Here is a 12,888-nt window from a genome sequence, read left to right as displayed (position 1 = left end):
CTGTCAACCGATCAATATTGACAAGTACAATCATGTACAATCAACTTCGTTAGTAACGACTGCGGATAATACGACAATTCGCGAATAACGACAGAATTTCCATGCCCAGAGCAAAGTCCCATCTAACTGTATACATTTAAATACAACGACTATCTGAATAACGACAATTCGCGAATAGCGACATGCTTTTAGTTTTAGTGCCCCAAGGTCATAATAATATTATTCACTGCTTGAATACCAGCTAACGACTTTCTAGGCTTTTGACAGCTATTTCAAGTACCTGCCATGCAGAAGTACCAGAACCCATGGCGATGGATAAATGCACGCATGCAAGAAGATGCAGGGGGCGGGGGGATTTTAATTTTTATTCTGCTTCAAAATAGTTGGAGTGGTTAACTACAATGTACATGACTGATTGTACTAGTACTAGTAGATGACTGTAGACTGTGTAGTTGTAGATCTACATGATTGTGCATTTTAATCATCATACATGTAGTCTACATGTACGTACATGTTCAATGTACATGTCCCTGCAGATGGCTCCAAAAGCCAAACTTTTCAATCTTTTTCTCTTGCATATTGACTTCAAGTTATGCTAGTACTTGTTCCTCAGAAAGTTTCAATTGTAATAATGAAAATAAAGTACAAGAGTGTCATTGATTATTCTCGAAGTGACTGTAGTCTTCAATCATGCACTCATATCATTAATATATTGACTAATTATTATTTTTGTTTAATTACTAGTACTACCGTACCTGGTTCGAGTCCTGGTGGTGACGGTCAACTGTTACTTTTTCTTCAGCCTCGGACTTACCGTTTGAATCATTCCCTCAAACCAATGCCATGGTCACTACTCGTAGTACTGTACTGACTTGGGCGAAGAGTGTGAAACCTCACTGAAAAATGTTGCGACAGAGCTTTTTTTCGGCCATACGAGTTGGTGCGTTTAACTTTATGCTTCGGCCATTGCTTCGGCTATGATCGAAGAGCGCATGGACCTAAGTCATTGGTGGTGGGTCCAGGTACGGCACTTGAAGTTAGTTGTACATGTAGGTGCAGGATCGATTGTAGTAAAGAGTGTGAAACCTACACTACATGTACTAGTTTTAACCCTTTGAGGCCCATAGTACGGATATATCCGTACCAGTGTACAGTGCATACTTTTCAAAGCGCAACCTGGCGTAACTCGGCCGTGACTTGACCAAATCGGACAATCGAAAGGGCTATCGACATTAGAATTGTCTCAGCTATCGGCTCGAAAACACCCGAAAGCGATCCGAGTTCGGAGAGTGGAGATACGAGACTCGAACTAAATTCCCTCAGCAGAGTCAACTCGAGCGCGTGCATTTTGAACTCGTTTTTAGGGGTTTTCCCGGACTCGCGGCCCACGCAGCTACAAATAAATCACAAAGGCATGTTTCTCAGCTCTCCAGTAAAAACAATTTGAGCGATCTGCGATGCAATTTGTTGAAATGGCAGAGAATTTGAGTTGGGCGCTCGCAATGCTGGCTTTGGAGCGCCGTATCGCGCTGCGGCGCTGGTTCTGTGGATCGAGTGATGTATTGCTGGCTGTCGCTGTATTCCTCTGGCCAAGAGCTTTCCAGAAAGCCCAAGATCACCAAAATCGGCCAAAGGACACCAAAGTTACGACCAGATAAGTACCCGGGCTCGCGTATGCAGTGCATTTCTTGAAATAATTGTGGGCCCTAAAGGGTTAACTGGTTTGAGGGAAGTAGTACTGTATAGCATCCATGCTGTGCATGTGATGCATATGTGTGCAGAGACAGCTGATCGGAAGTGTTTGCCGATAGTTTTCAAGTGGTGCTCAGGCTCAAGCTTCTCGAATCTGAACATCATGGTTCTCACGCGTATCGCAATGCGTTTTGCAGGATTGTTGTCCCAACTTTGAGACCCTAGCAACGCTGAGAGACAAGACTGAACTAAGTCTAAGTAAAGAAAAAGCACCCGAGTTACAGTAGCGGAAAATGGTGAAGTGAACCATCGTCATCGAGCCCCGCGGCAACGCACACGTGTAGTTGTAGATCTACATTTTTGTTGCGCGTCGTGGCTTGCTGCTCAGTCACCAGTCCACGTGTAAATCTACCTTAGTCCACACATTGTAACAATATTGTTCACTACCGGCACGATCCAGCTAGTCACTTGTGTGCTCTGCGGCGACTGTCCGCAACATCACGATGCGAGTAGTACTATCAGCACTTGCACAGTTGTCGAAATTACGGACTGGAGAAAACCCCTACTATTAGACTATGGTCGTCGAGTTGTGGTACATGTATCCCCACAGACTAAGTCATGGTGAAGAATCAGCGATGTGAACAATGAGCTGCGGATGCTGCCAAGGCTTGATGGTGGACGGAGAAGAAGCATTCCGATAGCATTTCTTCTGGGAGGATTTGGTGACACGTGACTTGGTGGCCACTGCTAGCTTTCTGCATGTGCCATTTCCTATTCAAGTGTTGCGTCCTCACTTGAATCCCTATGCACGATTGACGTTTTAGAGCCAGAGTGCATCATTTTACGCGATCTTGAGCTGAGGTTCCATCGACCGATTTGGGTGGCGTCGGTTCATCGCAATCTATGATAACAGTAAGTCGTGCTTTGTATGACATACTTGTAGGCAATAATTTAGCGACTTCAGTCCAACATTTTAAAATTGGAATTATGGCCAACACATTACTCGACTGGACAGAGGAACCTCTGCAGAACATACACAGAAAATATGATGGGAATATTTTTGTTCCCTACCGGATTGATGAGGTCACAAAGTTGGTATGCAATCGTCGGAGAACATTGTATGGAATTGTATGCAGAGAGGTGGCACAAAAGACAAAAGTATTCTCCGACCGGCTCATGAATATCATGCATACACAGCGGATGTACATGTATGTGTGATATGTGGGGTCATGGTGTGGTTGAGGACTGGTGGAGAAACCGAATAATCAGCTCCTGCTCGAGCACCTCCACGATTTCTACACGAAGAACAGTAGCGGCCATGGATTTACAAGCCAAACTGAGTCTTCTAACAGTCTTGCCGAGCCCCTCACATCGTGCACTTCAGCCGCTGGGCTCACATTCTTCAAGCGGGTAAAAACTAGGGCCCTGGGGTGAAACAATTATACCGGATATTCGAGTACTCGCTCGGTTTCCCCCAAAATAATCGTGTACTCGGAATAAATCAGAGTACTCGTTCATACGTCGTACATGCATTTACCACAGAAATCTGCCGTTTTAGGGCAGCAGTCAGCAGATATTGATGTGTAGACTGTGTGGTGAACTTTTTTACATGAGTAGAGAGAGCCCAGATGAACCAGCAACCAATATACCCGAGAAAAAATGATTGCCAATCGTTCGGTCAGGATTGTATCATGTGATTTTTGATAGCCCTTGGTGTGCAATTTTAGGAGATGAAGAATACTCAAATACTTGAATATTCGATCCGAGAAAATCAGAGTACTCGAACTTGGGATCTCGGTGCCAACTTTCACCCCTAGTAGAAACGGCTACAGAGAAGAACCCTACCGTGAACATATCTAAACTAATTTGAGGATGCTGAACACAATGGTGACCCGGTCATTGACTGGCAAGGTAGCTGAGATGCCGAAAATTTGCTTTGAAAACTAAAAATATGGGGCGCATACTTGCCAACCCAGCCAAAGCAAATCCCTTACTTGGAAGTAGTCACACACCGAGCAGGGGCGTAACACCCGCTACGACTGGTACGACCATGGCCGTACCACTTTTCGAAAAGTGTGGTCCGTCCGGAACATGCAAAACCGTAATTAAAAAAATCAGGATCCATTGATGCATATACGCATCAGACTTTGACCTTTTTCTACAGTAGACTCGTACTCGTAGATCTGCCATGTATTTGCAGTCGTACTGAGTACTAGTTGTACTCGACTCGACTGCACCGTGACTGAACAGTCCCAGAACGCAGGATTTTGTGTCTTTTTTGTCCGAGATGCACCAGTTCAAAGCCCAATGTCTGAGCAAAGATGTCCAGGCATTTTTGATTTAGGCCAGACCTTTCCTTGTTTTTTCAAAGAGCAATATCTCAAGGTGTAATCTTAATTTTAATTTTAATCTCATTTTTGAATTTTAATCGCAGTGAAGAGACCGTTTTTGGAGTTGAGAAGTGAAGTTTGCTAAAAGCAATATCTCAGCGATGCTTGATATGCCACTGATACTGCACAAGTATTTGAGAACTGCTTTTCCTTTGGGCATATTGTGACATTGCTCTGTCCCCGTGGGAAATCGCGATGCCACGGCCGCGCGAAAATCCACGATTTTCACATGTTTCGTGAAACACCACATTTTTGACAAAATTCACCACGGTATTCCCGGAAATCCGCCATGATTTGGGCCCTGAAAGCTGCTGTACATACCTGTGTGGAGACGGTAGTGGGGTGCTAGTGCATGCACTGTGCAGCGGCTAAGAGCCAGCCCCCCCCCCCCTCCCCCTGTATCTCTGTAGTGTTCCTTGCCTGATAAGAGCCTGAGAGGTGCAAGAAAAATCACAAAATTGAAATTCTGTAACATCGGACATCCTGTGACAGTCTGGTACCCCCTCCCCTCAAATGAATCCGTTTTGGCTTTATAAGATGTGACTTGAAGTGATGTTACGAAGTCATTTTTGTTGGTGTCTTCACTTACTCCAGTAACAGAGCGCAACGATATGTTCAAGCTCTGATTTCTCACGAAAATGAGAGGATTGTGTTTGTCCTGCCTTGCCCATAGCCAGGATTGGTCCATGACCAAGTTTCTAAGGGTCTTGGGGATTATTTAAATAATGGCATTATGTTTAATACAAGGCTTGAGTTGTCAATGTAATTTGAAGTACATGTGCGATGCACGTGCCATGCCTTTATGATCGGGTATTCCAGACCTAGCAATGCTCCAGGCAGGACAACAGCAAATGGTGAACGTATCTTCGAATGTCAGTACAGATGGGCTTGGCGGCATGGACAATGAAGAAAGCAAACTGGCAGGATGGACGGTTGCGGTGATACTGTTGGTTTCAATTGCCAACATTGCCTTGGTGCTCATCATTATTCGTTTGGTAAGTATCTAACTGACAGCCGTAGTCAGCTGAGCTCGCACTTGCTTAGCACGCCCCAAAATATTCCTTGAACGGATAGCGGGCTCACACCCAGATGTATCTTATCATCGGCATAGGCAATTTGTGCTGCACTTTATCTTAATAATTATAATAAAGTGCATTATTTTATATGCTGGTCAGACGATATGCAGGCGGTCTATTTATGGATCAATTACACAGCTGCTAGCCACGTCAAATAATATGAGGTACTATAACCTGCTTTCATAGGAATTAGTTGCAGATTCACCTGTCGAGCAGGCCAAGTGAAAGCTGTTACTTCTCATGCACCGTATCCTGCATGCATTGGCGGCCTGCTTCTCAAGTCATGCCTGTAACACAGTTCACTGCTCTGTGCCACTGCCCACTGCCCTGTGCCACTAGAGGCCAAGATGCCTGGAATCTGCCCCTACAGTACAGTAGGTCGCCGAAGAACGGGGGGGGGGGGGGGGAGGGGAGGGGGGGGGGGGTGGACAGAGCATCCCAGCATAGACCGCTCTTATTTTCATGTATCACCGTCTATGTGAAGTGACAGCACTATACCAACCATCCGTAGTATAATTATGACCGGTATCCGTTGAGGGGATACACGTGCGTGTGCGTCTGTGTGTGTCTGTCTGCACGCATTTGTGTGTATGTGTGTTATGTGTGCGTGTGTGTTTGCGCAAGCATGCATTGCAGTAATGCCCACGTGTCTGTGTACATCTACATTTTCTGGCTACAGTGTAAAGGAGAAAAGAGGGCACGCACTAAGAGATCTAAAGAGCAAGAGCAGCAGGAGCAGCATCAGCTGCAATACCAGCAGAGAAGATCAGCAAGCAGGAGCACAGTGACATCGACTTTGGACTCAATCCGCACTTCTTCAAACCCATCATATCAGAAAGGCAGCACTAGGAGGAACTCCCTCAAAGCAGATCAGAGTTCACAAGCACATTCGTTGAGCGATGATGGCGAGTCTATTGCTGCACTGGTGAAGAACTCATTCAAGAGAGCATTCTCTAAGCCCGACGGCAGTATTAGTAGTGGATCACCAAACACTGCCGCCGGTGTTAGCCCACACGCTCCTCTCAACCTCAACTCGGCACAGCCATTCTCTCCACCGGAGAATAACCGCTGGTCTCTGCTGATCAATGGTGCTGAGTCACTGACGGAAGCACCCAGTCAAAACTACCTGGACATATCATGGCATGGAGAGATTACCCAACACTCCCTTGAATACTCGCCTTATCTCTCAGCAAACATTGTTTCAAATCCCTACTGCACTGTACCAAGGGCCTCCTTTGCTTCTGCCCGTGGTAGTGGTCGGTCACGCAGTCAGCTGCCCGATGCCTGGATGAACTGTGCAAACAAGTCACTGTCAAGGGTGCACCCTAAAACCAAGCCGCAGACTATCACAGACTCGCCGCTGCTTGGCAAGAGCACTATGACTGACTCAAGCACACAGCTCTCAGCCATAGATGCTTCACGGGACACATTGTTGACAGCGGTCGGCTCCATGGATGATGATATAGATGTCCAGGCACCTCTCAGACCCCTGGTTGGTGCCCGATGCATACAGTCCAGTGTTGGTACAGATACGAGCAGCAATGCACCAAGAGTACGACGTATGGCACCCCGCTTTCAGGGGAAAATGCCTCGCTCACTCTCCGTGGGCAACTTTCAACAATCACAGCCAAACATGAAAGGCTACTGGACCAAACGTGTGGCCATACCAGCGACTGAAGAAGCAACGCAATCACCACCTGCTGTCATACTGACGAATCCTCACGATGATGTGGTGATGGCTGGAGTACCGAGCACTCATGATGCAGATATTCTACATCCGATTGAGCAGGTAAACATTCAGTCACCTGATTTTGAAGCAACAATTCAATTCAGAAGTTTATTCGCTGGTTTGAGGGAAAGATGCAGAAGTTTATTGCCAACAATGAGCCATACATGCACGCTTGGTCCTTGTTCATTCACTGAAAGTTGGTCGATTTTCATCCCACTATCTGCATCTATTTGACCCTGACAGCATAATAATGTTGCAGAAGCATAGAGAATTAGAGATGTTTATTTTCTTTTGCAAGTGTGTCTATCACATGTAGCTACATTCAGCTGAATGACTGTGATATCCTGTTACAGAGACAGTGTATCTAACTGCCAGCAGTACGCGGCGAACCCTGGGTCACTCTGCAACTCGTATTAATTAGCCTTGTGTATCAAGTGTCTGTACCTGTGTGCGACTTGTTCTTGTGCCTTGCAGTTCGATGCCTTCAGTCAGGCAAGCAGGGCCGAATCAGTGTGTCAGCATGCATTGCACGCTAATATTGCTGTGTCATCCCTGGAGAGTATCAATACAGCTCATGCTCAGTCTGAGATCATCTCCATAAAACCTCTGGCTGATGTAGCAAAGAAACTCAACTCCGCACCAAACACACCTGCAAGACGGACCACGAAGACCATGAAGGTGAGTTATCCAATGCCGCCACAATTGTGTTCATTGCCACATGTCGCCAAGCTGCGGCAGCAAGTCACACCACATCAGTTATTTGTAGCTTCGTTGCGGCATATTTTTGCCTTCTTACCAGAAGAAATTTTGTGACCGTGCTGAAACCTATTTTTCATTAGTCCATCTATTCCGTGGCCAGTACGCTTACATTGTGTGGGCATTGGTCTAGGATGTTTTCCATGGAGCACATGTACGTTGTGTGGTCATTAGTCTGTCTGTTCTGTGTGGCATATGCATACATTGTGTGCCCCCCCCCCTCCTCTAACCTTATAGACATGTGTTATCCATGTGTGGGTGTTGTCCACTATCATCTGCAGGGGTCAGTGCAGTCAGAGTCCGTTTCAAACCTGATGCTGTACAACTTGGGCTGTGACAGCGCACTATCCAAGTCCACGCGCAGCATCGACGATTGTAGCTTGACTTTGGAAACGGATGCGCCCTCTTCGCCTGTGCAAGACGGCAGTGACAAAAATACTCCCATGCAGTCGCCACCTCCCTGGACAATCGCAAACTTCACCTACCAGTCAACAGACACAAGCTTCTAACTTCTTTGCCGGCATTGCGTAGAGACGAGCATTTCTTGGAGTAAGGTGATAAACTCGATGTCAGTTTCTCTGTGTACTGAAGAGTTCAAGACTAGTGTACTCCACTCTATGTACCAAATACAATATGGCTGATATCGGCTGGCGCAGCAAGTGCTGGTTTAAGTTCTACCGCAGTCGGAAACCATCAAATTAACGTGAAATATCTAACCTGCTAATGCTCTTGCCATCAACTAGAGTCTCTTGCACGTATGCAGGTCATGGGTTACTCAGTGGACAAGCCACTGCCGGTGGAGTTGAACTGGTATCAACGTCTTGTTTAGCCGCCGTCTAATGGATCTGGACGTGGCAATACATAATGTCGTAACATGTAAGGTCGTGCTATCCGGCAAATATCGTGGAGTAACGAGTCGAGAAGTAGGTCACCGACAGGAGTAGATTACTGGTCATGGTCTTGGAGAGAGTATTACAGTAAACACTGATTTACAGTGTTAATACTAAGTCTTCAAGAACGCATGTTGTGTTGTTTCAATTTAACAGTCAAACCTTACTAGTGTACTATCATAAATTGTTAGTTTCATTTAAAGAAAATAGTATGATTTGCTATCACAGTGCATCGTTTTCACCTGAATCGTGCCCTTCTTTCTTAAATGATATTTTTTAGGAGCACGTTTAACCATCCAAGAACATGGGCTATAGAAGGAACTGTTCTGCTCGCATCTCATGCAATTCTGCCTTAATCACTACTCAACTTGTTCTTAGCTGTGTATTTGGGTTACTGCATGTCTCAACTGCATCCCTGATCACTAAACAGTTTCACCTCACGCTAACATAGTCAGTGCACAATGCCTTTCTCATCTAGGATATCCTGTAATGTAAGCACTGATTCTGTTGAATAGGCCTGGTAAATTCTTTGAAATTCTAGGTACTGTAATAACATTTCCATTTCTAGCTTTCATGACTTCACACCAGTCATAAAGCACCACTACCATCTGTGCCCCAGCAGCAGGTCCAGCCCAGGATGACTGCAACCACTGTGTATTGAATCGTACTGTTATTGCATGAATGCGCATTGCTGTGACGCTGTTGCCATGCTGGATCACGAATTCACCAGGATTAGCCTGCGGACTACCTTAATCAATATCAAATTGGGTTCACATCACTGAAGCACAATTTATGACAGCAATAGCAACGTGACAGTATCAACAAACGAATGTTTACCAAGCACACACTCCATTTTAATTTTTAACAGATTCAAGGAGTCGTAGTGTTGAAGGTTTCTGACGTGCAGTCAGAAACTATACATTCTGTTATTCAAACATGAACATGAGTCCCTCAACCTGTCTGTGAATACTTCGGAAGGCAAGAATGTCGAGGTTGATAGTGTGGATAAATGGATGTTTCAATGCGGCAGAAATGTCCCGCCTCAGTGGGAGTGGAGAGATTTCAGGCACTTGTAATTCCTAGTCACTGATTGATGACAAACTTGACATCCTTTCCCGGCCCTGCATTCGGGAGGATTTTGCAGGTGGACTATCACGGATGGACAAATGCTCGAAGTCCTTCACGCCAGCATTCCTCAAAGTGTTATCAAAATGATGTTCTGCCGCTAATCTGGCATTTGTTTGCGCGGTACGTTCAAGTAATAGCGGCCGCTCAGCCAGCCTCTGCTCCATCTCCTCAAGTTCCTGCCGGTATTGTTGTTCGCGGGCTTGTTGAGCAGCTCTGAAATGCAAGTAAAACATACACACACATACGAAAATGACAGACACAGATACCATACGCACGCACACACACACACACGCACACACACACACAGGGATGGGAGTACATTCTCTAATGTCATCTACATATGCATGTAGGTAGTACTTGCAAGTATGAAAATAATGTAATTTACCGCATTTCCAATGTACTCCCTGCTGAAGTCCCGAAGGCGGAAAATTGGAGAAATAATTACAATGATTGAACTGCCGTGTAAGGCGGTAGTGGTGTTGGTGGTTGTTCAAAGATCACATTTCAACGACTTCATACACAATGCGTGCCTATAAAACTTGGTCAAAATTATTTCATGTGGTGCAAATGATGACATGAAAGCAGAATATGGCTATCCTTTGTAGGTGTATGATCACACCATCTTGAAGCCGCTCTCACATTTCATGGAGTAGACATGCCAAGACTCATATAGAACGTTTCAGTATCTCCTGCAAATGAATTGGATCTCCATTGGGCTTTGATGCATCATGCAAAACTTCTGTGGCTGTATACTCCTCTCACAAGAAGACTGGTACCCCACCACCTCAATGTACACTTATTAATGAAATTGCTACAAGTGGTAAACGTGCAGGAAAATACCCGTGACCCAAGCCAAGCAAGTATTTCTCTGATAAACTTACTGGTTCTGTTGTAGTTTTTGATAGGCGTCAATATCCATTGACATAGATGAACGTCCACCACTGTCATTCATTGATGCAGCCAACCGGTCACGCACATTTCGCTCTCTGTCCTCCTTCTGGGACTGCAGAACTGCGTGGTCCATTGCCTGCGCCTGGCGTTTACGCAACTTTGCCTGCGTGTGATCGGTACGCAGCTGTGAGGATCGTGTTACTCTGGTGTGGAAAGAGTCGGCAGATCTCACGTACGTACTGGGCGGTGGTGCGCTGCCTGGCCTAACACTAAGCACACTGCTGGATTGCCCGTGCTCCCGGTCCCGCTGTTTCTTCTCCGCGACGATCTCCGTTCTCAAAAAGAATGGCTTGATAGTCGTTGGCTGGTGCTGCTCCCGAGAGACCTGCTGGGTCGAATCCAAGCGACGATGGAGCTCACCGAAATCAGGCACACCGGAATTGATCCGAGGCCTGAATCTGTGCTCTCGAGTGACAAATGCTCGTGATTCGTGACGCTGGCTTGTCTTGTGTCGTAGGTCACCTTGTGTATAGCGGAGGCTTTTCTGTCGATTTGCCATGCTTTGTGGCAAATGAGAATTGGCTAGTAATGTGTCAGATCTGATCTTCATACGAATCTGTCTGTACAGTTCCTCTTCCAAAGTTTGTTCTTGTGATGATGGCTCTAAGATATCATTTGGCAATGGTTTGGCACGGAATATCTTCTGCTCGGCTGGTTTCCGTGGCGCTCGTTTCCGCCGGGCCTCCTTTTTCTTCTGCTCGCGCTCTAGAAAAGAAAATGGTTGCTGGTCAGCCAAAAGTCGTTTTGCATACTCTTCCCGTGACTTCTTTCGTCTCTCCTCCTCGGCTAAACACATGGACTCATAGATTGGACGTTTCACAAATCCAGGAACATCCTTCGCAGAGAATCTGACACGCATCGCTTCCAATTCTTCCTGTTCACGTTGCAGTCGCTTCTCTTCAGCTTCCAAAATGCACCGGGACTGATTCTCCCTGTTGCGTTGCTGCCGCTCCGTTCGTCGAGTCATTTCAAATGGCTCAGGAATAGTGTAGGTTGGTGACCATGCCCCTTTCGCACTGCGTTTTAGCTTTCCCCGCTCCACACGGAAGTCATCCCACATGCTATCAATGAGATGCTGGTGACGGACACCATTTTCTGACTCGTTTCCACTGTTTTGTTGCTGGTCGTCACTTGAAGATAGTCTTTCATCAGTTAGGGACATATAATCATCATGATGCAGCGATGGGGGTAGATCTGCCCCTTCCAAATAGCCAGCTGCAAACCCATCCACTTCCACCACACTATTGGAGCGGAGTTGCCCTGGGCTACCAGACTGAGCCGACTCAGAGCTGCATGCTGAACCAGTGTCGCTTTCCAGGTCTGCGGAGGATTCCTGTGGCACATCCTCAACACGCCCAACACCAGCAGAGTACTGTGATCTGCTATTATGTGGCAGGTGTTGCGTGACTGAAACGTTGGTGCTACTTGGCTGCCGCTGATCAGCTGCTGTGGCCTGATAGGCAGGGGTTTCATCTTGCACTAGACACTCTTCCGTGCCGATGCTTGAATGATGATGGTGGCCACCTTCCTGAACGTGCCTGTGATAAAGCTTCTCCACAGCTCTCAGATTCTGCAGGTTTCTCTCCTTCAGCTCCAGCAGTTTCTGATAGTACACCTCATCACCTAGCTCAGTCTCGCTCTCATCGCCTTCACTGGCCCACGTAACTCTCTGCTCTCTGTCAGATTTCATCCGCTCACCCCTTATATCGCTATCATCTCCGCTGGCCCAGTTATCGCTCGTCAAGCGCTGCACTCTCCTCAGCTCCTCTGCGCTCAACACAGACGGCTCGTCTGGCGACTGCATGGTGTCGACAGGGTCTGCATGCGATCTAGCACAACGACTTGGAGACGGCATCTGTGTTACTGGATTACGTGGCATGCATACTTGCACGCCAGCAGCAACAGGCATTCCAGCCATGATGGACAGCCTCAGACCGATCTTGTGTATAACCGTCCTCAAAATATTTCAGCCACCATTTCAATTGTGCCCAGAACCGAGCCCAGCACCGGTAGCGATTTCCAATAGAGTTTCCTCCAAATATTCGCAACATACAAGTCCCCTTCACTTCTTCAGTTTGTTCAACAGCGCTCAGCATCGTTACAAAAAAAATAATACTAGCTCTCTGCATGACTTTGTGTACCGCGCCGCGTCGATCGATGAGACGGACGTAACCACGTGCACAGTCGTTCAGGCGTTTGCTTGTTTGTTTGTTCGCGTTGTCTACGTCCACCACGTTGCTATGGAGGCGCATCGACGGTATAGGGCTTGAAAGTGA

The 12,888-nt window shown here is 46.5% G+C and overlaps 2 protein-coding genes across 3 annotated transcripts; one reads left to right on the top strand and one right to left on the bottom strand.

The window, feature by feature from the left end:
- The first annotated feature begins 2,016 nt into the window (after window positions 1–2,016).
- On the top strand, window positions 2,017–9,102 carry LOC135822275 (uncharacterized). 2 transcript variants are annotated; one of them, XM_065335006.1, is made up of 5 exons: window positions 2,017–2,604; window positions 4,960–5,077; window positions 5,838–6,947; window positions 7,362–7,565; window positions 7,925–9,102. In XM_065335006.1, the coding sequence occupies exons 2-5, from the start codon at window positions 4,979–4,981 to the stop codon at window positions 8,150–8,152; spliced, it is 1,641 nt and encodes a 546-aa protein (XP_065191078.1). In that variant the 5' UTR covers window positions 2,017–2,604; window positions 4,960–4,978; the 3' UTR covers window positions 8,153–9,102. The 2 variants fall into 2 exon arrangements, with proteins under 2 accessions (XP_065191078.1, XP_065191077.1); XM_065335005.1 differs by having other exon boundaries at window positions 4,902–5,077.
- An 84-nt stretch (window positions 9,103–9,186) lies between these two features.
- Window positions 9,187–12,710, bottom strand: LOC135822274 (protein FAM161B-like). The gene is made up of 2 exons (XM_065335004.1): window positions 10,543–12,710; window positions 9,187–9,874 (listed from the first exon to the last, which is right to left on the bottom strand). Exons 1-2 carry the CDS (start codon window positions 12,528–12,530, stop codon window positions 9,613–9,615), a joined length of 2,250 nt encoding a protein of 749 aa, XP_065191076.1. The 5' UTR covers window positions 12,531–12,710; the 3' UTR covers window positions 9,187–9,612.
- Between the last annotated feature and the right edge of the window lie 178 nt (window positions 12,711–12,888).

Source organism: Sycon ciliatum, chromosome 8 (genome assembly GCF_964019385.1).
Source record: "Sycon ciliatum chromosome 8, ocSycCili1.1, whole genome shotgun sequence".
In the NCBI taxonomy this organism is placed as follows: domain Eukaryota; kingdom Metazoa; phylum Porifera; class Calcarea; order Leucosolenida; family Sycettidae; genus Sycon; species Sycon ciliatum.
The sequence above is the reverse complement of the archived record's forward strand: the minus strand, read 5'-3'. Positions and strand labels throughout refer to the sequence as shown.